This window comes from Podospora anserina, chromosome 5 (genome assembly GCF_000226545.1).
Source record: "Podospora anserina S mat+ genomic DNA chromosome 5, supercontig 9".
Lineage (NCBI taxonomy): Eukaryota > Fungi > Ascomycota > Sordariomycetes > Sordariales > Podosporaceae > Podospora > Podospora anserina.
The window spans coordinates 757,455-779,393 of NW_001914843.1; the positions used below are offsets into that span (position 1 = coordinate 757,455).

General features: G+C 52.8%; 6 protein-coding genes across 6 annotated transcripts in view; 3 read left to right on the top strand and 3 right to left on the bottom strand.

The window, feature by feature from the left end:
• The window catches only part of PODANS_5_9660 (uncharacterized protein), a gene marked incomplete at both ends in the record, with an annotated part of 1,265 nt that extends 310 nt beyond the window's left edge, over positions 1-955 (bottom strand). The window contains 2 exons of the mRNA XM_001904749.1: positions 3-748; positions 814-955. Of these exons, the coding sequence (XP_001904784.1) occupies positions 3-748; positions 814-955 (888 nt within the window). The remainder of the gene's footprint in view (positions 1-2; positions 749-813) is intronic.
• Positions 956-2,110: 1,155 nt separating this feature from the next.
• Positions 2,111-3,535, bottom strand: PODANS_5_9670 (uncharacterized protein; the record flags this gene model as incomplete). The annotated part of the gene is made up of 2 exons (XM_001904750.1): positions 2,111-2,272; positions 2,333-3,535. 2 exons carry the CDS (start codon positions 3,533-3,535, stop codon positions 2,111-2,113), a joined length of 1,365 nt encoding a protein of 454 aa, XP_001904785.1.
• A 447-nt stretch (positions 3,536-3,982) lies between these two features.
• Positions 3,983-4,843, top strand: PODANS_5_9680 (uncharacterized protein; the record flags this gene model as incomplete). Its single annotated transcript, XM_001904751.1, has 2 exons — positions 3,983-4,210; positions 4,298-4,843. 2 exons carry the CDS (start codon positions 3,983-3,985, stop codon positions 4,841-4,843), a joined length of 774 nt encoding a protein of 257 aa, XP_001904786.1.
• A 1,747-nt stretch (positions 4,844-6,590) lies between these two features.
• PODANS_5_9690 (uncharacterized protein) lies at positions 6,591-8,083 on the top strand (the record flags this gene model as incomplete). The annotated part of the gene is made up of 3 exons (XM_001904752.1): positions 6,591-6,646; positions 6,708-7,161; positions 7,226-8,083. 3 exons carry the CDS (start codon positions 6,591-6,593, stop codon positions 8,081-8,083), a joined length of 1,368 nt encoding a protein of 455 aa, XP_001904787.1.
• Positions 8,084-15,945: 7,862 nt separating this feature from the next.
• PODANS_5_9700 (uncharacterized protein) lies at positions 15,946-18,411 on the top strand (the record flags this gene model as incomplete). The annotated part of the gene is made up of 3 exons (XM_001904753.1): positions 15,946-16,669; positions 16,720-16,806; positions 16,853-18,411. 3 exons carry the CDS (start codon positions 15,946-15,948, stop codon positions 18,409-18,411), a joined length of 2,370 nt encoding a protein of 789 aa, XP_001904788.1.
• Positions 18,412-19,549: 1,138 nt separating this feature from the next.
• Positions 19,550-21,034, bottom strand: PODANS_5_9710 (uncharacterized protein; the record flags this gene model as incomplete). The annotated part of the gene is made up of 1 exon (XM_001904754.1): positions 19,550-21,034. The coding sequence occupies one exon, from the start codon at positions 21,032-21,034 to the stop codon at positions 19,550-19,552; it is 1,485 nt and encodes a 494-aa protein (XP_001904789.1).
• Positions 21,035-21,939: the final 905 nt, after the last annotated feature.

Here is a 21,939-nt window from a genome sequence, read left to right on the forward strand (position 1 = left end):
GCGCCGCTGCTTCCTCGCCCATCATACTCGGTGATGTAATCAAAAACAATAAATCCCTGCATCCTGATCCTCTGGGTAATCACATTGAAGAAGCTCGCCCCCGGCCCCTTCTTCTCGGCCGAGTTGTACTGCGAAATCCCGCCGCACATGACAAACCTGCTAAACTGCGCAGCCCTCGCCATGACCATGTCAAGGATCTCGCCCCCGACATTATCAAAGTACACATCCACAAATTTCGGTGTCGCCTCCTTGAATTTCTGCTTATAATCCGGGGACTTGTAGTCAATCGCCTCATCCAACCCCAGCTCTTCCTTGAGCCAACGGCACTTTTGCTCCCCCCCGGCAATACCAATCACCCTCGCGCCGGCGATCTTTGCAATTTGCGCGGCTACTGAACCGGTCGCGCCAGCGGCGGCGGAGACGACGACCGTGTCGCCTGGCTTCGGGAGGCCGATTTTCGTCATGCCGAAGTAGGCTGTTAAACCGGTGGACCCGAGCACGCCGAGGAGGTCGGTGAGTTTGCCGCCCTGGGGGAGGTCGTACGCTTTTTCGACTTGGGAGTCGGGCATGATGGCGTATTCTTGGATTCCCGAGGCGGAGGTGACGATTGTTCCCGGGGAGAACTTGGTGGATTTGGAGGCGAGGACGCGGGAGACGGTGAGGGCGCGCATGACTTCGTTTAGTTGGACGGGGGGGATGTAGGAGCGGCGGTCGTCTAGCCAGCCGCGCATGGCTGGGTCGAAGGAGACTGAGGGAGGGGGTGAGGGGGTTAGTTTGCGCAAACTTGGATGCTATGAGTGAAGGGGCGCTTACTGTAGAGAGTCTCGAGGAGGACTTGGCCATCTTTGAGGTCGGCCTCGGTGGGGGCGGGGGAGGATTTGAGGGAGAAGGTTTTGCCTTTCTCGATTGGGCCGGAGGGGCGTTGGGAGAGGACGAGGGAGGTGTTGGTTGTCATGATGGTTGTTGTTGTGGTGATTGATGGGTGAGGAGGTGTATAAGTGGAGCCTGTATGGGAGGTTGAGATACACACACAAATGAATGAAGAATATGAGATCGAGAGATTACAATGAAGTGAGGAGTGAGGTCAAGGGAGGATTTATATACCTATACCTCCTCATCAACATGCAGGGTCCAACATCCTACTTCTAAGCGATGTCATGATTCCTCCCCTCCCCTCCTTTCTCGCCCCCCTCTCTCCAGCACAAAGTGGAGCGTCGATGGTTATCCGCTCCGTTCCCACGCCTGCATCGAGGGAACCATGGAATTCTCTGCATTCGAATTCTTTCTCTCTATTGCAGCAATTCTGCATGTCGACTGCCAAACATTCTCCGCAGTTTACCTTACCAATCCTGCCCCCCGCCGCAAAGAGCCCCTCCATCGTCATAGAAACCGGGGGGCTGCCGGCTTGGCTTTCCCAACTACCGAGGCTTGTTTTCTTTGAGGGTGACAATCGACAATGCCTAGGTTGGTTGGTGATGTAAGCTTCCGAATGATCCTAAATTGCCAAATTATGTAAGTGACCGCCGCGGCGGTACCGTTCGGAACACCGTTCATGCAGCTGGCGGCTCTTTTTGTTCGGAGAGTTGTGGGTTATGAGAGTGGTTGAGGGGATGCGAATCCCGAATTCCGTGTTACACCACTGCCTTATAAACCACCAACAGCGTCAATTACAACCTGACCAATTATGCCGTCGGCCATCAAATCGGTCCGTACCATATTTGGGAGAAGCCTTCCGAGAGTTTAAAGCATATAGGTAGATTAGGGGTGAGCTGAATGCCGTCATGACCATCCATCATCCATGAGCCCCCGAATCATCCACAACGCCACCCCCTGAACCTTTTGTTTACGTTGCTTCTCATGTTGTACAAAATACTTCTTCTCTATTCCCATAAAAGAAAAAAAAAAGACCCATTCTTTGAACCCATCCGCTTTCCCAAATGCAGAAAAAAATGAAAAAGATGTGTTTCCGCCTATGTACACTTAAATGTGCTTTTCCCGTTGCGCGTGGTTGATGTTAGTAGTACAATAGAAATGCCCAGCCCGAGTTCCACCCCCGGAGCCAAGCTTTTTAGACTTGGAGATCTAGATCTTGAAGCTGTGTTCTACACATCTATTTCTTCCGCTTCAGAGTCTTGACAGCCATCTCGATGAGGCCATCCTTGGCCTCGCTGTCTGGGAACGGCGCGATGGCATCAATGGCCTTCTGTGCGTAGTCCTCGGCCAGCGCCCGTGTCTGCTCGATACCATCACTCTGCGCAACCAGGTCGCGTGCCTAGAAAATAGTCAGCCGGTCGATTCCTCTCACGGAAGACGATGAGGAAATAAAACCCACCCTCACAACATCACCCTCCTTCTCAAACTTCCTCCCAACCAGCGCGCCGAGCTCTGGCATCGTCTTCCACGCAAACAGCAGAGGCGCCGTCGCAAGTCCCAGCTCCAAATCCGCCCCCGCCGGCTTGCCGAGTTCTTGCTCGCTCCTGGTGTAGTCGAGCATATCATCCACCAGCTGGAACGCCAAACCCAGGTTCTTCCCATAGGCATACGCCGCATCCACCGTCGCCGCATCACTTCCACCAAGCAGCGCCGCCGCGCGACAGCTCTTGCTGATCAGCGACGCAGTCTTGAGGTACGTCTTCTGGAGGTAATACGTCAGAGTCTCCTCCGACCATTGCGGGTTGCGCTCGTCGCGTGCAGTGTTCTTCAGCTGCATGAACTCGCCCTCCACCAAGTTGGCAATGACCGTAGCCAACAGCTCGATAACCTCGGCATGACGCAACCTCGCAAGAGCCACAGACGCTCTCCCGAGAAGGAAATCACCTGCCAGGACAGCCATCTTGTTGCCAAACTCGAGGTTGGCAGATGGTGAGCCTCTTCGGGATTCAGAGTGATCAATCACATCGTCGTGAAGCAGCGAAGCAGTGTGAATCAGCTCGGTGATCTCGGCGAGTCTCCTTTGCGAAGGGAGAATGTCGGGGTGGTCGTTCGTCTCGGCTTCGGGGGCAACGGCTGTCGCGGAAGGGTTGAAGTCGGAGAGGACGGAAAGCGGGGAGATGGAGCTGTCGATGCCCATCGAGGCCTGGAGGGTGGCCTGCTGCCTCTGGGGGGCTTTGGGGCAGAGGGAGGTGGCGCGCGACATGAGCAGGACTATTAGTGGCCGGACATGCTTGCCTTCGGCTTGTGTGTAGTACTTTGCTGCTCTGTCCAGGGAGGGGTGGCCGGACCCGAGGAGTTTCCTGATGTTGCCTGTGAGAAACTTCATCTCCTTGGCGACGATCCGTAGGGGGTCGACGGAGGGCATGTCCCCTCTGGTGGCGCGGGTGATCGCATTGTTGACGATGTTGCCGGCGACGGAGACGGCGGCAGCCCAGGCGGAGGAGTCTCGTCTTCCGGTGTGGAAAGGAGCTCTGGACTGAGCTATCCTACTATCGAGGGGAGCTGTGGATCTGAGGCAGGTGGAACATGTTGTCGTCGTCGCCCTCGAAAATGTTGACATGCGAAGCCGGCTGACCCCGCGCACCATTGTAGGCCCCTGCATTTCTCTCTGGAGGTGGGATGTTTCCCACACACACTCGTTCCCGGTCGAATCCTCCTCTGTGATATCCAATTGACCTCTGTAGGTTTACTGTGTGGTCATCTGCCGTATCCGGGAGGAATTCGACGCCGAGGTATCCTCCGAAAGCCGTGATCTCCGGCCCTGTCGTACGAAAGATCTCTACGCACACAAGTTGCTTTAGGCCGGTGATGTGGGTCCCGAAAACTTCCTTTCCGATAATTTTTTGGCATCCGGTTCTGAAGAAGGTGGCGTTCTCGGCTTGTGGTTGTGGCTGGTGGCCTCTGAAGACCCACCGGGTGCCTGCATCCTTGCAAGCTTTGTGAGGCTTGGCGATCCGTCATTCTGGGCCGCATCAGCTTGAGCTCCAACAAGCTCTCGGCGGCGTCGCAAACAAAACATTGTCTTCTTACATATCATCAACACCCAACCATGGTGCTCCTCACAATGACGCGCTCCATCGTGGAGGCTCTGCAAATCTGGGACAATCTAGGCTACCCATCAAAAGACAAGCTCCAGGCAGGCAAAGACGACCCCGCGCTCGACGATGCCGCTGTCGGCAAGCCCATTCTACACTCACAAATCATCGAGCTCTGGTTAATACTCAGGGATGCCGGGCATGAGGAACATACTTTGGAAAACATGCTGAAAGGCGCCTGGGTCTACGTCCCACCACCGCCACCAAAGCCAGAACCAGTATGTACCCCGTCTTGTACCAGACGCCGGTTGGTGCTGACGAAGTAATAGTCAAACGAATACAAAGCCTTGATGGCCCGTCTCCGGCGCGAAGAAGAACAACGAGCATACGAGCGAATGACGAACCCACTTCCCCCAACCGAGACCTTTGCTCAACGATTTCCTGCTGCGAATATGGCGAGGAGCTTTGCTGCTGTCAATCGAGTAACGGTCGATAAAGACCTCGGCGATGACGATGTTACATATAACGACGTGCACAGACAGCTGATGCTGATACTGAACTTTATGGTCAGTATCCTGGGTGTGGCAGGCACTCTGTGGGTGTTGGCCAGATGGTGGAGCACACCAGCGCGACTGTTTCTGACTCTGGGGGGAAGTCTGTTGGTGGGGATTGCTGAAATTGCTGTATACTCGGGATACATATGGCATTTGGGTGAGGCGAAGAAGCAGGATAAGAAGTTTAAGGAGGTGAAGCAGATTGTACAGACGTGGGCTGTTGGAGTGGATGAAAAGGAGGAGGCCACTCTTATTGGGGACAAGAGCTCGTCAGATGAGAATACGGATCTCCGGAGGCGCAAGAAGGATGCTCAAATTTGAATGGTTTGTAGCCCCTATGTTTACCAAACCCCTTTCGAATTATGAGCTTTTGACCTTGAATTCCATGTTGGGCGCAAATGGCAATTGTGACTTTTGAATGGGGGAAACATTTACAGTGGGTAGGGGTGCTAATTGAGTGGGGCTGCCCGCGTCATAGCGCGCTGCGGGGCCCAACGCGCTGAGCAGACGCGTTCTGCGCAACGCGATCTTCGATCTTGACCCATGTCGCTACCGAGTACAACTTTTCTGCAAGTTGGGATCTTGGTGCATCTTCTTGGCAGCATTTTTATCTGATTATATCGCCGCATCTCTATCGTCCGAATAAAGCTCGCGCGCCGTTACAGCTCGTTTTAGACTCAGTGGGCGCAACAATGTCACTTGACCCATCACCAGAAGCCGTCTTCGATTCTTCGATATCGACCGCGACGACTGGCCTACCACGCCAGCGCAAGAGACCTCTGCGAACCTACGGTCGTCAGTCCACCTCTGCGAGAGACAACGACCAGAAAGAACGCCCTTTCAAGAGGCAAAAGGTCGCGCCGCCGGTGGTGGACCGAGAGAATCAAGAAAACAGGGTGCCGAAGTCGACGGAAGAACCACCAGTACCATCACTGCCGGAACCCTCAAAACAGGCGCCGACGATACCGGAAAAGAAGGGCGGGTCGATATTATCGTACTTCAAACCGCTCTGCCTCCCTGCCCAGTCTACCTCCGACGCACCAACCATAACTCCAGCCACCCCGACGACCCTCTCCGACGCACCAGACCTCGACAAAGACTCCACAGCAACAACACCCCCCTCCTCCCCACCATCAGGCGCGCTGTTCAAAAGGTCAAGGGAGAGGAGGAGATTGCAAAGCAAAGTCACGATATGCACCCTCCCAGGTGTCGCCTTTAGTCGAGAGCCGTCCCCGGAACCCATCATCGCGTCAGACGGGGAGGAGATCTACGACCAGATTGTTGTCAGGGGCGACTGGGGGGATGAGAACGACACAGCCAGTGAGGTATCGGAGGATACAAGGTCGATTACTACGGAGACGAGGGAGAGGAAGCGGACGCTGTTGAAGCAGAAGCAGATGGTGCAGACTGTTTTGAATCTGTCCATCAACAAGGACCCGGGGATTCAGATATGTAAGGACTGTGGGGTGTTGTATAACCCGCTGAATGAGCAGGATAGAAAGGAGCATAAGAGGCAGCATGCGGCGCATGTGAGGAGTTTGAGGGGGAAGTTGGCGTTGTGAGTTTTGTGCATTCTTGGGCAGCACATCATGGCAGGGTAATGTTTGTGTGGTGTTAGCTCTGGATTAATGATTGGTTTCCATCGTTTTTTTTTTATCATGGGATGGCGATGGTGTGTGGTTGAAGATGTTTGGGCGGGACAGGTTATGATAAGTAGGAAATACCCCTGAATTGATTACAAAGAACAATGCAAGGTTTATCAACAGAGAGTGGCCGGAATAGGGGCCGTGATTGATCGATTTGCTAATAATTCAGGTAGATCGACCTCGAGTCAAGATGAAAATTGCCGGCTTTGTGACGGGGTGATTGGATTGACTGAAGTGATGAGATGGTGACATCATGACCACCGCGAATTCGCTGTGCAACGGTATGGATGAACAATTGATTGAAAACACTGGACTACGGATTTTTCAAGGATAAAAAGGGTTGGTTTTTCTTCAGTTCTTGTGGTCTTTTCGACTTTGATCAATTGACAGGCGCTGGAACGAGTAACACCAACACCGCAATCATGGTCCATCAACACGGCGACCACCACGACATCCCGACCCATTCGCTCGTGAAGCGGTTTGTCCCTCCCCCCCCCGATACCCCCCGATACCCCTCATGTCTAACAAACACAACACAGCATCGGCGGCTGGCTCCCAACCGACCACCGCATCCACCATGAATGGCTCAGCCGCACCATCGACCGCGCCCACAAACGATCCGGCCCCCCGGAGCAGACCAAGCTCATCCCCGTGCTGCGGGAGTTCAAGGAGCTGATTGAGGGCAATGCGAGAATATACATGTACTTCAACCAGATGTGGGACGAGGTCCCGCGTCGTCCTCCGTACAACAAGGACCCGACTGGCAAGAGCCAGATCAGAGACTACAAGCACATGCTTGCTGTGCTGAACGAAGTTTTTGGGAGAGCACCAGAATGGACGGATGCTGCTGCTCATGCTGGCATGGTGGGGGTTCCGATGGCTGCTATTTTCGACTATGCGATGGGGACGCCGAGCGGGCATGCGGCGTTTTTGGATCCGGATGTGAACAAGATGTTGAAAAAGATTTTGAATGAGTGGGGGAGGTATCTCAAGGTTTGTTTATCTTTACTGGGCACCTGATCCCTGACCGACTGACTGACTGACATGATGGTGGCAGACGCCGGAATCCGCCGAGGTTTTGGGGGATCACTCGGCTGGCTGGTTCGGCGAGACGGGCTACAAAGACCTTATGGAAGTGGCCAACACGCCGACTAAGACGTCGTTCAAGTTTGAGGAGATGTATCATTGTGATCCGTCAAAGAAGCACTACGGTTTCACGTCTTGGGATGACTTCTTTACCCGCAAGATCACGGACAAGTCCCGCCCTGTTGCTAGCCCGGATGATGACAAGGTTGTTGTCAACAGCTGCGAGTCTCGGCCTTACTGCGTGGCGAACAACGTCAAGTTGCGGGACAGATTCTGGGTCAAGGGACAGCCTTACTCTGTAACTGACATGCTCGCGCACGACCCCCTGGCGGAGAAGTTTGCCAGGGGGACGATTTATCAGGCGTTTTTGTCGGCTCTGTCGTACCACCGCTGGCATGCCCCCGTGTCGGGCACCATCAGGAGGGCGTTTGTTGAGGATGGGACGTATTTCTCGGAGCCGCTCATGTTTGACCAGAGCGGGGGGGAGGACAAGGTTGATATTGACACCAAGGGGATCCAAGGGGCCTTGGGATATCTCACTGCGTTGGCGACGAGGGCGGTGATTTTTATTGAGGCGGATAACCCCAAGATTGGGCTCATGGCCTTTATCGGGGTGGGGATGGATGAGGTGAGCACGTGTGAGATTACGGTGAAGGAGGGGCAGAAGGTGAAGAAGGGGGAGGAGTTGGGCATGTTTCATTTTGGGGGGAGTACGTATTGTTTGATGTTTAGGAAGGAGACGAGGTTGAAGGGGTGGCCGGATATTGGGAAGTATGCGGAGGCGAATGAGAATTATCCGGTTAGGGGGGCGTTGGCGGTTGTCGAGTGAGTGGTGATGTTGGAGGCTAATGATGGTGTTTGTATTGTTGAGTAGTAATTTGAGACTGGTGTTATGTTGATGTCGGATGAGCTCAAGGGTTATTGTTCCGTTGTGTAAGTGTCAAAACAAAACAAAACACCATGAAAACTACAAAAAGCCCACCAGCGTTGCTGGCTACGAAAGCCCTCTATTTGGAGTTTCACCATTCCAAATTGCTCTCCCCTATTATTGCCTGGGGGAGGCAGTTCATCCAGGGATTTTTCATATTTAGAGCCGAAGTCAATGGCTATGCTCATAGATGTTCTCGATTAGGAATCAAACCTGCCACCATTCGTGGGCAACCCAGTCTGTTTCTACAGTACCCGACAGGTTGTTCGGTCGTCGCTTCTGGCCACTGCGCTAGACAGACAGTCAGGTGCCAATTGAGTTGGCGAAAGTCTGAGAGCAATTGGGGTATATGTGGGGAAGGAACACTCTCCCAGATAGGCTGTGCTCTGGCTGTTCCCTCCTTAATACATCAGACAAGATGTCCACCAAAAAGAATTTAGTGGGTGCTGAATCGACATGCCAACCACCTACTGGAAGAGACATTAAATGACCTGGATAAAGTCAGGTAACTACCTTGGTTCCTTTACAAACCCCATTTCCTCGCCTTCAACCCGAGACGGTATGCTGGAGTATGCACCTCTTCGTTCCTCGGCTGGACTTGGGATTGCTAGATGACGCCCCCCATGCTGACAGGGCGCAAGATCAAGAACTGACATGACCTGACATCGGGTGCTATCAGCTGCACGAAATGTGACAATTCCTCCAACAACCAAGCTCGAAAACTGCACTTTTCACCGTCTTCCATCGGCAGTTATAAACGCCCCCAAAACACGCTGGAAATAGAGACTGTCGGTCGTCGGATGTGGCTGTCACAACATGGATCGTCCTTTCGGGGACCGAGATATGTACTATAGCTTGACATGCAGATACAAGCAGTGGCTGGGGTAGATGGCTTGCCTCAGTTCTTCCTCACCGACACAACCCCCCTCAGTACCTAGCTAAGACACATAGACCGCCTCCCAGCCTTATGAGGAAAGATCTGGAGATGAGAAACAGCAGGAGAAACTGAAGCACTGACAAGAACTCTAGGCTTTCTCCACTTTCACCTGATAGATGGTTGAGTCGGGAGGCGAAGATGCAGTCTGTCTAAGACCTACATATCAACCTCCCGTTGGCTTCACCTCACGAGCTGCTTGCCATATCCACACAAAACACCGAACGAACCGGTCTCCCAAGGTAGCAAGCGGCAGCTGTGTGCAAGTTCAACAAGTCGAACCAAATCACGAAATATCACTAAACAAATCCTCTGAATCGATTATGATACATCACACCACACCATCAGCTCACAACCAAAAATCCAAAAAGTTCCAGACCACCCATCACCAACAACCATCTCGGATCAAATTAACACTGGACAGAAATTCTCCAATCCCGGAGAGTCCCGGAGATAAACCACCCATTTATTTCCCTCCCACCCCGACTTATTCCCCCTCTTGCATACATCAGTCACCAAGGCTTCCCCCCCTTCAAAAAAAGCCTGCAGGTCGCACCGGTGTGACAGATCTCAACCCACCATCTCTGTTCCCCATATCGCCGTGATAGTCTGCAGTAGAAAAAAGTGTGGTGTGAAAACCCCAAGCTGCATGCTACTGGGGTCCCCCATAGGGTCGGTTATTATGAGTGGTCTTGTTGGGCTGATTGAGAAGCTCATTGGGTGGGCCTACCTACCTTCGGCGGTGGCGTCTTTTTGGGCTTTGGGGGAAGCGGCTGCATTACCTTTGCTCCAAAAAGATAATATTGACACTTTTTTTCCAGTTGGAAGACCGGGCAGGATGTGTCTTGTCTCTGGTGATGCCATCTAGAGGGAAGAGACGGGATGGATACTCCAGCCGCCCGTCTCATCATAGGGAACTTTTGTTATCTGGTTGCGTGGCCAGTTACCCAAAGCAGCCTTGAGTTGATGGGCAAGAAACTGCAATTGGGACTGGTTATTGATAGCTTACCGAGGACTTGCTCGGCCCGCTACTGTTGTGCCTTGTTACTTACCGTCCCCGGAGTTTTCGACTGCAAAGGCGGCGGTGGCGGTCAACTGTGAGACTTGATCTCTCATATCCTGCCGGGTTGGCGATGTGAGACAGACGTTTTGTTACACAAGACTTCTTGCCCAGTGATAGGCTTTTGACTTGGTTTAGAGATCTCGGGAGGGCGAGGTGCCGGAATTATCACGTTACCGGTTGGGAAGGTGAAGATCATGAAGTTATATCGGTTTGTTGGAAATGTGAGATGGCGATCAAAAAGTCTAGACTTTGTGTGTCGAGTTGAGATGCGAAACTTGTGTCTCTGAACGGCTGCTACCTGTAACTTATGGACTTTGCCGATCGTAGAGTATGGGTAGAGCTCCATTCTTCTCATCAAGCCACCGTGCTTCACTCTTCAGATATGATATCCAAAAGCTTTGCTAGCAATCATCTCTCCATCGATCATACAAACTGTTGATTAGGTAGACTTCATTCAACCCAGGTTGTGATCTGCATGTATATTCCAAGCTCTACATCCACAACATCCATCCATCATCCTTAGCCTTTTGCTCTGTTGGTCTGAACTCCGTTTCCAGCCCTACTTCGACTTCAGCTGTTTGTGACTTCGGCTCGACGAGGCCTATATCTAAGCTTCTTTTTACCCACCCACCTTGTGGAGATCAGAAATTGGCGGCTGTATGTATGTATGTGTGCATGTCTCTACATCCTCTCTACTCTATGTATTCCTATCATCTCCCATCCTTTTTATACCCAACCCCTGCCCATATCAGCCTCCATATCCCGCCCCGGCGGCCCCTTGCCCTTCCCCGGCAAACAGTGGATCCCAGATCGGAGTGGGGCCGAGCGGCAGCGCCGTCGCTTAAGTGCCACTTGTGTCCGTGCCCGCCGAACCGACACAGCGGATTTTCCCCTCCTCCCACTCTTTGTCTGTGCGTACACCACAGTCCTCCTCATCATCATTAGTGCAGTGGCCTTCTCGTTTACGGATGATCGGGCATGTGGGAGATGGGATTATTTTAGGGCACTTTCGTTTTCAGTCCAATAATCTGCACGCTCAAAGTAAGTATGTCTCGCTGCGCAGGATTTTTTCTGCTCACATGCTCACTTGCCCAGACAGACAGACAGACAGACAGACAGACAGACAGCTCTCTTCCGCTTCGTTGTTGGTAGGTATCGGATAACGTCGCGGTCGCGGATGCCGAGACAGTCAGCCATCCTAACAGCAAACAAGGTGAAGAAGGCGCGGGGTAAAAATCAGGTCAGAAATTCACAAGAAGCGGTCTGTCTGCTGTTCAGCTCACCACTTCGCCAGAAAATGGATTGGTTCAGTCGGTTATCGGCAGCGGAGCTCAATGTCGTCATAGCTTGATTCGCGGGGTGGATATACGCTAATTGTAAATGGGGGAGGGAGGGAGGATGGCGTGGATGGGGAGACGTTTACGTAGGAGAAATTTAGAGAGAGGTGAACTGAGTGAGTATGTATATGCGGTTTTTGTCAGGTGGAATTTTTTGAGAGAGGAGGAGGGAATTGTTGATCGTATCCTCCGTAGTGGAGAGAGAGAGAGATCAACTGTTTCGAAACAATGTGTAAAGAATGAATGCTGGTGGTTCCCGATATGGCAGGTGAGAGGTGAGCAGGGGGCTGTTGAACTTCATGGCTGGTTCTTGAGAGAACCTCATGGGCTACACGAAAAGAGCTGTTCAAAGAGTTGAGAAGCTTATTATCAGGTTGGTTCTCTTGCTTTCCATTGACTCCTCAAAGGACTGTTATTCCGCGCGCGAGTTTAAGCTTCCCTGATTTTAACCCAAAACCACCAATTCTCTTACCCCCTCATTTCCCCGCATCGCATGTTGTGCGTGTCGAATTGGAGGACACACACACACCTCTCCTCCCTCTCCTGCCCATCATCCACTCGGCCGCGCAAGAATAACCCGGAGAAGATCCCGGGGTTACATATTTCCAAGAAAGGCCTGCCCCCGGTGTCGCAGAGAGTCAAAGTCTTCCAGACTGATATATCAAGCTTGTAATAGACAAAAAAAGGTGGTGTGATAATGTCCCATTGGACAGGTTTTGTCCTGCCACATAACTAAATCTCGATCCCTTTCATAAAAAAAAAACGAATTGTCTGCTGCTGCAGCAGCTGTCACCTTGCTTTGAGGGGAAGAGAGATGTATCATGAAGCGCGAGAGAGGCTCTCAGGGAAGAACCCCGGCATATCAATCTGCATGTATGTACACAGCAGCGAATGTATGTCCGCGGCACAGTTGATCCGTGGATACCTACCACAATGTACCTCTCCTCACAAGCACGTCAGGGGGTGCATGATGCCGTTTCGAAAAGGCCTTCTGACAGTGAAAAGACTGGAAACTCTGCGGGGTGGTGGAAACGCCAATGCATCGTTGCTATCATCCATATTGTTGTTGTCCCTGTCAAAACATCTGTCATGGATTATAAAAACAGGCAAGCTGCTGAAATGGTCTCATTTTGACATGCAGAAGAAGTTTTGGGAGACATGCAGCGTGGGGGGGTTCCATTTCTTCGCTTCTTTTTAATGTGCAGTTGTTGTCTCGGGCCAATCCAATGGCTGTCTCTGGCTTTTTTGCTCATCTCCATTGATGAATCAAATCGTCTTTGCCCAGGTGGAGAATATTGGCGCGAAGTGCATGCCGTAGCAAAGTGCAGTACTGACTGGAATCCATGGCATGATGATAGTGCAGAGTCGAAGAAGACTTTTTGAGTGTAACTGTCAGAAGAAGAGCTGATCAGGACTTTGAGATTTGTGTGTTGACTTCGGGCAAATAACGTCCCGGGAAGGAGAAGGCAAAAGACGGGACTTTCTGAGCCAGTAGAAATTGAAGAAGGGATACGGAGGACTGGAATACGAAAGCCAGTGGAGGCTCGTGCCAAAGTGTTGGAGGTCAATGCTGGGGAAAATCGATTCAGATAATGCAGCTTGCCGGAATCGAAGAAATGGCGATATTCGGGTCCTTCGTGTGCTGCACTCTACACTCGTACAAGACAGACCAGTCAAGGCGGCCCAGCGGCCTGTCACCGGAGGGGAAGGGCCGCTGCGGATGATCCCCATGCAGAGGAGAGGTTAAACAAACACTCCCGTGTCTCTGTAACCCTCTGTTTTGCTTTGCCAACTTTGACATGCTGAGCACATGTACGCAAGACCAGGTTGGGAAAGAGGATTGTGATTCATGGTGATCAAGCTTTCAGCATATGATGATTTTAGCTGAATTGGGAAAATGAGTACGCCAGCTAGTTGGATTCATGTTGATGGAAGGCGGGGTATCGCAACTGGGGAAAGGAAACGTTCAGGCAGGTCTTGCGAGACAGATCGATCAACGATCAGACTCCAGCCTCTTCTGAGGTGGTGCAAGTGGGACAAATACTGTCTCGAAAATCTCCGGGAAAAGCATGGCAGACGTCAAGTCATTGCACAATGGCTTTGTTCGCCGTTCGCCCGTCGAAGGTCGGTGATTTGTCGTGTGACATCCCGGTGGTGGTGGTTGGTGATTCTCAAGCAAGAAGATGGTGGTGATGGTTGGGCATCCACAAGGTTCTCACTCAAACCCAACCTGGCCGCCTCAACTCGCTGCGCCGAGAGTAGTTCGCTTCAACCCTCGACGGCACAGGGAATCGGGTTGCAACGGAGCACATCTGTGAGTGGTCAACCACCAGCGAATCCCACGAATCAGCCCCGCATCTGATATCTGTGCCCAACGACATCAGTCAGTGAATCTCTTTAGCAGCCGCGGCAATGTTGCTTTGATCGATATGCTGAGTGTCCAAGCAGCCGAGATTGGTGACACTGCATGGTAGCTCACCGTCAAAGACCGATAGATGACCTGGGCTGGGACAAGGCTGGCTGCCATGGACGCTTCGACAGAGGCGCCACACGCAGCCATGGTAATCTGTTTTATTTAAAAATGCTGAAGAGTATTGATGCGCAGTGCCATGTTGCACTCAACAACAACTTGAACAATGCTGCCGTCGACGATATACTGTCGCCGTCATGGTCTAGGCTCTGTTCAACGTCCGGAAGCGAGACGGCACCGGAGACACGGCCGTGCTCTTGATGTTCAGGACCGCCTCTACAGCCGCCGACGTGCATAACCGCACTGCCGAATTGCATGAAGGCGTTTGGGAGGGTCTGCCATGATATCATGGCACATGCGGTGCATCACCGGAAATTATTCAGCTCGAGAGCTTGCCATCGGGTGACTGGTGACCTGGGGGATACCCTTTGGGCAACAAGGCTGGTGTCGAGCTAGGTAACCTTATCTGTGGCGGCTTCTTTTACTAGCGATGGTAGAAATCTTGGTGAGAATTTGTTGGACACGCTACTGCGGCAGCAGGAAGGGTGCCTCTGTGGTCATGACATTCTGTCTTGGACGGCAGGTGTGGGGGCGTGATCTCCGTGTCTGATCTGAAGATCGTCTTGTTTCCATCTGGCTTCTCCCGATCATGTATTTGATGAGGGGCTGAGGGGGCGGTTGTCGTTCGCCGGGCAGGCAAGACACAGAGACACGGTGTTGAGATGGATGGAAGTTCCCAAGAGCGGAATCCGAAGCGCACAGACCATGACACCATTGGCGGGAAGTTCTTCAGCTGTGCACAGGCCATGATGTGGTCCGAGTAAGGACTGGACCCTGAACAACGCTCACCACCAAAGGTTCCCTCTGATGAGAAGCCGTGCAGGAGGCAGCAAGGACGACTCGCAGGTCTCTTGCAGGCTTAGATCAAGATGTCGATGCACTAGCGGCATCAGCCCGGTCCTTCTCTGATTGATTGTGATGGGATCGCGTGCGCCAAGAGGAATTCTTTGCGAGGTGTCGTCGTCGACCAACAACCTTGATAGTCACATCGTATGTACCCGCAAGGATAAGTGGCCTGCCCTGCTCGACAATGCGGGGAAAAAAGAGACTGATGAGAAAGTAGAGGCCGAAACCCCACGACACGGAAGCAAAGCTCGACGCGCTGTCTCTCCGTGTTCATTCGCATCCCACTCCCAGGGACATCTTGGCTCAGCACCAGCAATGTAACGCTACATGTGCCCCCCAAACATTTTCTCTTGTCGTCTTGCCGCTAACAGCTAGCCTCGTTGTATTCCTATCACCACTCACCGCAGAGAGTCCGCAGAAGCGCAGGAGGCAGGGGCAGGGGCAGGGGCATGGGCAAGCACAAAAACACATTGTGGAGAAGCCCTCCTCTCCACAAGATCACGACTCTGTACCCTACCCAAATTCGCGAGCAATGGTTCCCTCTCGTCCACCTCGTCCACCTCGTCCTCTCCACCTCCACCGTCTCCTCTGTCTCTTCACCTCTAATGCCTCTACTCTGTAGACTGCCCGGTTAACCGTCCGCCACACCGTCCCAATCAAGCGCTGCGCAGCAAAAGCAAATAAGACACTGCGCTCGACCTGCCACTTGAGCCCCCCCTGCTCGTCCTCTGCGACATCTTCACTCCATCTTGTTCAAAGCCTCTCCAACTCTTTCCTCCCACACTGTACTTCGGTACAACTCTCTGTCTCTCTACCTTCTCCGGGCCTATCTTGATCGGCAAGCCAACCAAGGCTGCAAGTGTCACCCCCGACCTAAAGCGGCTCTATCCTGTCTCACACCCTCCAACTCGTCGTCCCGTTCCCCAGTTATTCCTCCTCTTTTCCTCACCCTTGGTATTTTGTCGCCTTAAGAGCCACGGCGCCTCATCCCTATCCTCTGCAGACAACACCCTTGTTCCTACCCCGTGGGCATGGTGTCGTTATTGACGAGCTATGAGTCGTTCCCTTCCTGTCGTGTCCAGCGACGGAAACCTGCCGTGGTCAGACAGCCATAGCCATAGCATGGACTCCGATGAGATTCCTCATGTTGGCTTGCCTTCCCCCTGGTTGGACTCCCTTCCGACAGCCTCCAACTCTCTGTCCACATCGTCGTCGACTTTGAGCTTCGCCCGTACGGGCCAGCTCTCGCCCCAGCTGTCACCCATCAGCACTGGCATGGCCATGTCCTGCGGAGGCTCCTCCTGCCTTGCCTCGCCGTCCCTCTCGCCCCCCACTGCTGCCATGAATTCGCACTCGCTTTCCTCGTCGGCCTCGACGGAATCCTCATGGACCATGAATTACTCGGGCTCGGACGAGGGCCATGAGCACGAGCAGCTTCCGCGGGGCGCCATGAGCCACCACCATGACATACACCATGAACACATGCCCTGGGAGCAGGACGATCCGGATGAGCTGTTGATGGCCCCAAAACTGGAGCCCTTGGATGATGATGGATTCTGTATGGATGATTTGGGGGAAGCCCCTGCCACTCCCATTGGAGGAGTTGCCCATGCGCTGGGGCTCGACCAACCAAAGCCAAAACGACCCAGAGGACGTCCTCGGAAGCACCCCCTTACCCCCAATCTGACTGCCAACAAAGTCACCAAAGGCCGCACCAAGACTGGCTGCTTGACATGCAGGAAGCGAAAGAAGAAGTGTGACGAAGCCAAGCCGCGATGTAAGTGAGCAGCTGTTGTCTTTGGTCTACATGGTCTAATGCTCGGACAGGCATGAACTGCGAAAAGAACGCCGTCGTGTGTGAAGGCTATCCGGAGAAACAGATCTGGAAAAGCGGCAAAGAAAGGGCCGAAGAGGGTAGGCAATCCCTTTCCCCTCTGTCCATGCTGTTCGTCCTAACCAGTAGCTTCAGAACGTCTCAAGTCACACAGCGTCATGTCCATTACGATGCAGCCCATCTTCCACGGGCTCGAGACGGTTGAAGACATGATCTTCTGGAAGCACTACAATGAACACCTCAGCGCCGTGCTTACTGTCGAGGGTGAACACAAGAATGCTTTCAAGGACATGATGGTGCCCATCGCGGTCAAACACCAGGGCCTCATGCATTCCATCTTGTCTTTGGCAAGCAAACATATTGACTTTGACACACCCTATGGAGCCACCGTCTTGCGCAACAACCCCTCCACAAGCCTGGACCTCATCCGGGAACGATCCATTTTCCATCACGACGCCGCCAGGCAGAAGTTTTTCGAAGATGTCGAGTTTAGCAAAGGAAAGCCCTGCACCGATGACGAGGTTTTGGTGTCTGCCCGCTATGGACAGATGCTGTGCTTCCTCTTGGAAGCTCTGGCAGAGGGTAACCCCCGTGGCGAGCATCGCGTCCACCTTTCGGCATACCGCAGTCTTATCGCCAGCTCGCCTCCTGGAGATTCGGCCTTCTTGTCGTTCATCGCCGAGTTTTTCCAGTACCACATCTTCGCCGACGAATTGATCCACTCGTCCGACAAGTCAGGCTACCGTTCCATGTCGGACGCCCAAGAGCTCCCGTCGGTCCCTCATATCCACCCGCCCCGACTTCTTGGTGTTGCCGATGGACTGCTCGAACATATTGTCCCCATCACCACCATCAGAAACTCGATCCGGCGTAACATGGCCGCCCACGAGCCCGTGATTGTCGACTACATTAGTCTCTATCGCGCAGCCGAGATCGATGCTGCGATTCGAGAATGGGCTCCCAACCTGCCCCCTGGTGATAATCGCGGAAATGTCAGCCTCCTTTACAAGCACATGATGCAGATTTATCTCATCCGTACCATTTGGCCCCCGGTCGCCACATCACCCACGCCGACGGCCGCCTCCGTTTCCTCGTTTTCCCACATCCGCAGCTCGCCATCCGTCGGCCGACCGACCTCCTCGGTAGTCAATACCCCGCCGCAGTCTGCATCTACCAGCTGTGCCTCGTCCCCGAAACTTGGAGCCTCCCACCCGATGAGCGAGCCAAACGTCTACAAACGAAACAGTACCGGAATGGGTTCCTCCTCGAACGTATCCCCGATTCGCAAGAACAGCGGCGGAGGTATTGCCGCAGCGCTGGCCGCCGAGAACCGACCCGACTCCCCCCCTCCCATCCGTCAACCTGTTTCTCACGACGATCGTATCACCCGCGCCGTCGAAGAATCCCTCGACATACTCGACACCTTCAAGCCGAGCGATCCCTCCCAGACCCTGTTGTTGCTGCCGTGTTTCGTCATCGGCACCGTTTGCTTCAAGCCCCGCCAACAAGAGCGCATCAGGGCCGCCATCAAGTCTGTCAGGGGCTACACCGGACTAAGAAACGCCGATCGGGTTGTGGAGGTGCTCGAGGAGGTGTGGCGACTGATGGAGATGGGTGAGTGGGTGCGTGTGTGGGACTGGGGTCGTGTTGCAAAGGATATGGGGTTGGATTTTATCCCTGCTTGATATTTCTTTCTGTCTTGGCATTTTGGTTCTGCAGCATGTCCTTGCCCTTTCTCTCTCTCTCTCTCTCTCTCTCTCCCTCGCTCTTTTTTTTTTTTTTTTTTTCTCTCTCTCTCTCTCGTTGAAATATTTCTGGGGATTTTGAACCATGTTTTTTTGTTTTTGTTTGTGGAAACGCCAGAGACAATATACCCCCCCCCCCCCACCCCATATAAAGCAGTCTCTTGTTTTGTTTGTTTATCACATCATGTATTTTTCCCCCTTGTATTCCTCATACTTTCCGTTTCAGTGAACGGAACAAACAAGTTTATTGTTTTTTGTGTTGCTGTTTTTATCTGTCTGTTTTTGCGGAAAAAGAAAACATACAAAACAAGTCGTTGGCTTTTGACAAGAAAGAAAGGAGACGGACACACAAAAAAAGAATTACGTTGTATTGGTAGGAGTTTTGGGGATGGGGGCTGGGTTAGGTCTGGGGATATAAAGGGGTAGGGGGGCATAGGTAACGGTACGGAGCAGAAGGGTTTTCGGGTTCTAGTTCAGGGTTTTTGGTTGGGGGTGGGTTGTAGTAAGTAGGAAGGTTTTCTTTACGGGGTTGCTGCATAGTACGGTCGTTATTTTTGGATTTGTTGTTTTGTTCACCACTTTCCTCTTTGGCTACACACACACACACACACACACACACACACACACACACACAAGAGGGGTTGGAGTTGGAACATTTCTTTTCTGGGAGAGTTTTGGTGCATGTATATCTTGGGGAAGGGTTTTCTTGGTGGGGGATGGGAGATCATAAAGGAACATTTAAGGGCATGTAAGCGGATAAATGGGGGGTTTGGTTATATAGGTAGTTAATGGTTTGGCATATTTTTCGAGGGTAGGACATGGAATTTACACACACAGTCACGTTCGTTACATTTTGTTTATTTTTTGGCATTGACTGATGGTGATATTGACTAGTTAAGAACTCCAAACATGCTTCTTGGCTAGGCTAGTGTGATGCAAGATATCTTACAGGGATCCTAATGGGGGACATATATCTTACACATTTACTCTCTCCTCTTTCTTGACCACCAGATGTGATGCTCCGGTTGATGCTTATGTACACTGACCCCCACCCCCTTCTCAAAATTACACCCCCTATCTAGTCATCACTCTTCCCATCATCATCATCATCCTCCTCCTCAACAACAGTAACATCCCTCTTCTTCCCCTCCTGCTTCAACGACACCTCCACCCCCCCATAACTCTTCTTAATCTCATACTTGCCCCCCCAAACCAGATCCTTCGCCACAATCTCCCTCGTGCGCCCCAAGCTCTCAATAGCAGCAATCCGATCAATAGTAGCCTGCAAATGCTCCCTAAACCCGGGCTGCGCCACAATCTCCCTGAACGCAATATGCATCGGCACACTGCTCGCCCTCACCTCGGCCTTGCTCGTAATGCTAAACAGATTCAACCTATCCAACGCCCTGACAAAATCCGCCCTCGTCATGATCTCCTGCGCGATATGGAGAGGGTAGCTAGGCAGGATATGGCCCTTTGCGGGATCATACGTCTCCTCCATCTCCTCCTCCTTATCCACAAGCGCAGTGGCGAGAACCACTGCAGCAGCCGCCCACTTCTGCTGGTCCATCACGTCGTCATCCATCTCCTCGCCCAAAATCCAGCATTGGTTCAAAAACCAGGTTTTTTCCACTCGCTTGATCTCCTCGCAGGTAGCGAGCATGTCTTGTGATTTCGCCACCCTGTTGAGGAAGTTGAGGCGCCCGCCGACACGGTCGTAAATCTCCTCTAGGATTTCGCTCGACGGGACCTCAGAAAAGTATCTCCTGCGGTAGTTTTTCAGCGCGGCAATAGCCTGGTGCTTGGGCAGGTCAAGGACCGTCAGCACGGCCATCCTGGTGGAAAGCTGCTTCAGTCTCTCATAAACCCAGTAGTCGTCGCTGTTGAAGACCATAGTAACAAGATTAGACGCAGCCCACTGCTCCGCCCGCTGCTGAAGCAGTTCAATCAGGTCCTTCCCGTCATCATCGTCCCGGATGAGGTGCATTTGGTTAATGATAATCACCAACGGCCTGCCCACCCTTGCCCGTCTTTTGAGCGCGACTTTTTCAACCTTGTTGAGGGCGCGTTCAATGTCGAGGAGGGCGGTGGTGTCACGGGGCCCGCGCTCGGAGAAGTAACTCCCCATGTAATCTTCGTGGAATTCATAGTCTAGTGCCTTGCCGAGGCGGATGCGAAAGATTTCGAGGTCGGCGTGGGCTTCAAACATGGCCACGCCGTCGCCGTCGATCTTGCGCATCGCTTCGAGGAGCATGGAGGATTTGCCGGTGCCTTTTTCTCCGATGAAGAGGTGGTAGTGGCCTACCTCCTTGCCGGCGACGATTTCGTCCACGATGGACTGCTCGGGGCGCTCGATCCAGTGGGTTGCCGCGGCAGTTTTGGAGAGGGGGAGGTCTTTGCCTATGGCGGCTAGGTCAAGGACGGGATCGCCGGGTTCGAAGGCGTTGGACATTTTTTTGAGGACAAAGTACTTGTAGGATTTGTGGTAGGTGTAGGCTGCGAGGGCGAAGCCGGTGCCGAGGACGAGGATGGAGGCTAGGGAGGTGGCGGCGGACTCGAGCATCTTGTACCATATGGAGGGTTCGTGGCGGTGATCGTCATCTGGGGGGGCATTTTGTTAGTATCGGGCGTCTACTCCGTGATGGTGTTTTGGCGGGATAGCATTGAGGATGTTGTAAGTGAGAGCCTCGTAGGGGAAATGTTGGATTTAAGGGTGGATCCCTACACCAGTCCCGACCCCTGGATGTTGCGTCATTCTGATCATCCCAAGCTCTCGGGTCCCTGATAGATATGCCCATGATTGGGTCAATTGTCGGCGCGTTCCTGAAGCTCTCGAGATATCTCACGCGAGCTCAGGTACCTACGCCATTCCAGTCGCGAGATGCCCCAAGTGCACGCAAACCACCAAAATAAAAGAGCTGAAAATAACGTACCATTGCATTTGTCTTTATCCTTGGAATAATGTCTCCTTTCCTGTCGTGGTCCAGGTTGTGGCGTCCAATGTATCCTTCTCAACGTCGTGGGTGGTGGTGGTGGTGGTGCGCTCCTCTCATTTGGTATCCTTGGCCCACGAGCCCAAAGCCCCCTTTGTGCTGCCACCGCTGCTGCCCCACCCGAATATCCACGGGATGCCAACCGGCTCCCTGCCCGTATTAGACCCATATGTGGTGATTACCGGCGTGCCCCTTTTGGCGAAGAGAGTTTTAAAAGAAATAAATGGCGAATAGAAGTCCGGAAAAACAAGAAGTGAAAACGGTGGGAAGATGTATCAACACCCAAGCAACGACCCAAAGGAAAAAAGTGGTGGCTCCCTCACTGCCCGCGGCAGTTGGGCTTTTGCTAGCTGCAGGAAACAATGATAGCGCCTGAGCTAGACTGGGATGTCGCTACCGGCGGGGCGGGAGTGATCGATGTGAGGATTCGGAAAATGTGACTGTACAAACAGGAAAATATGGGGGTTGAAGTGAG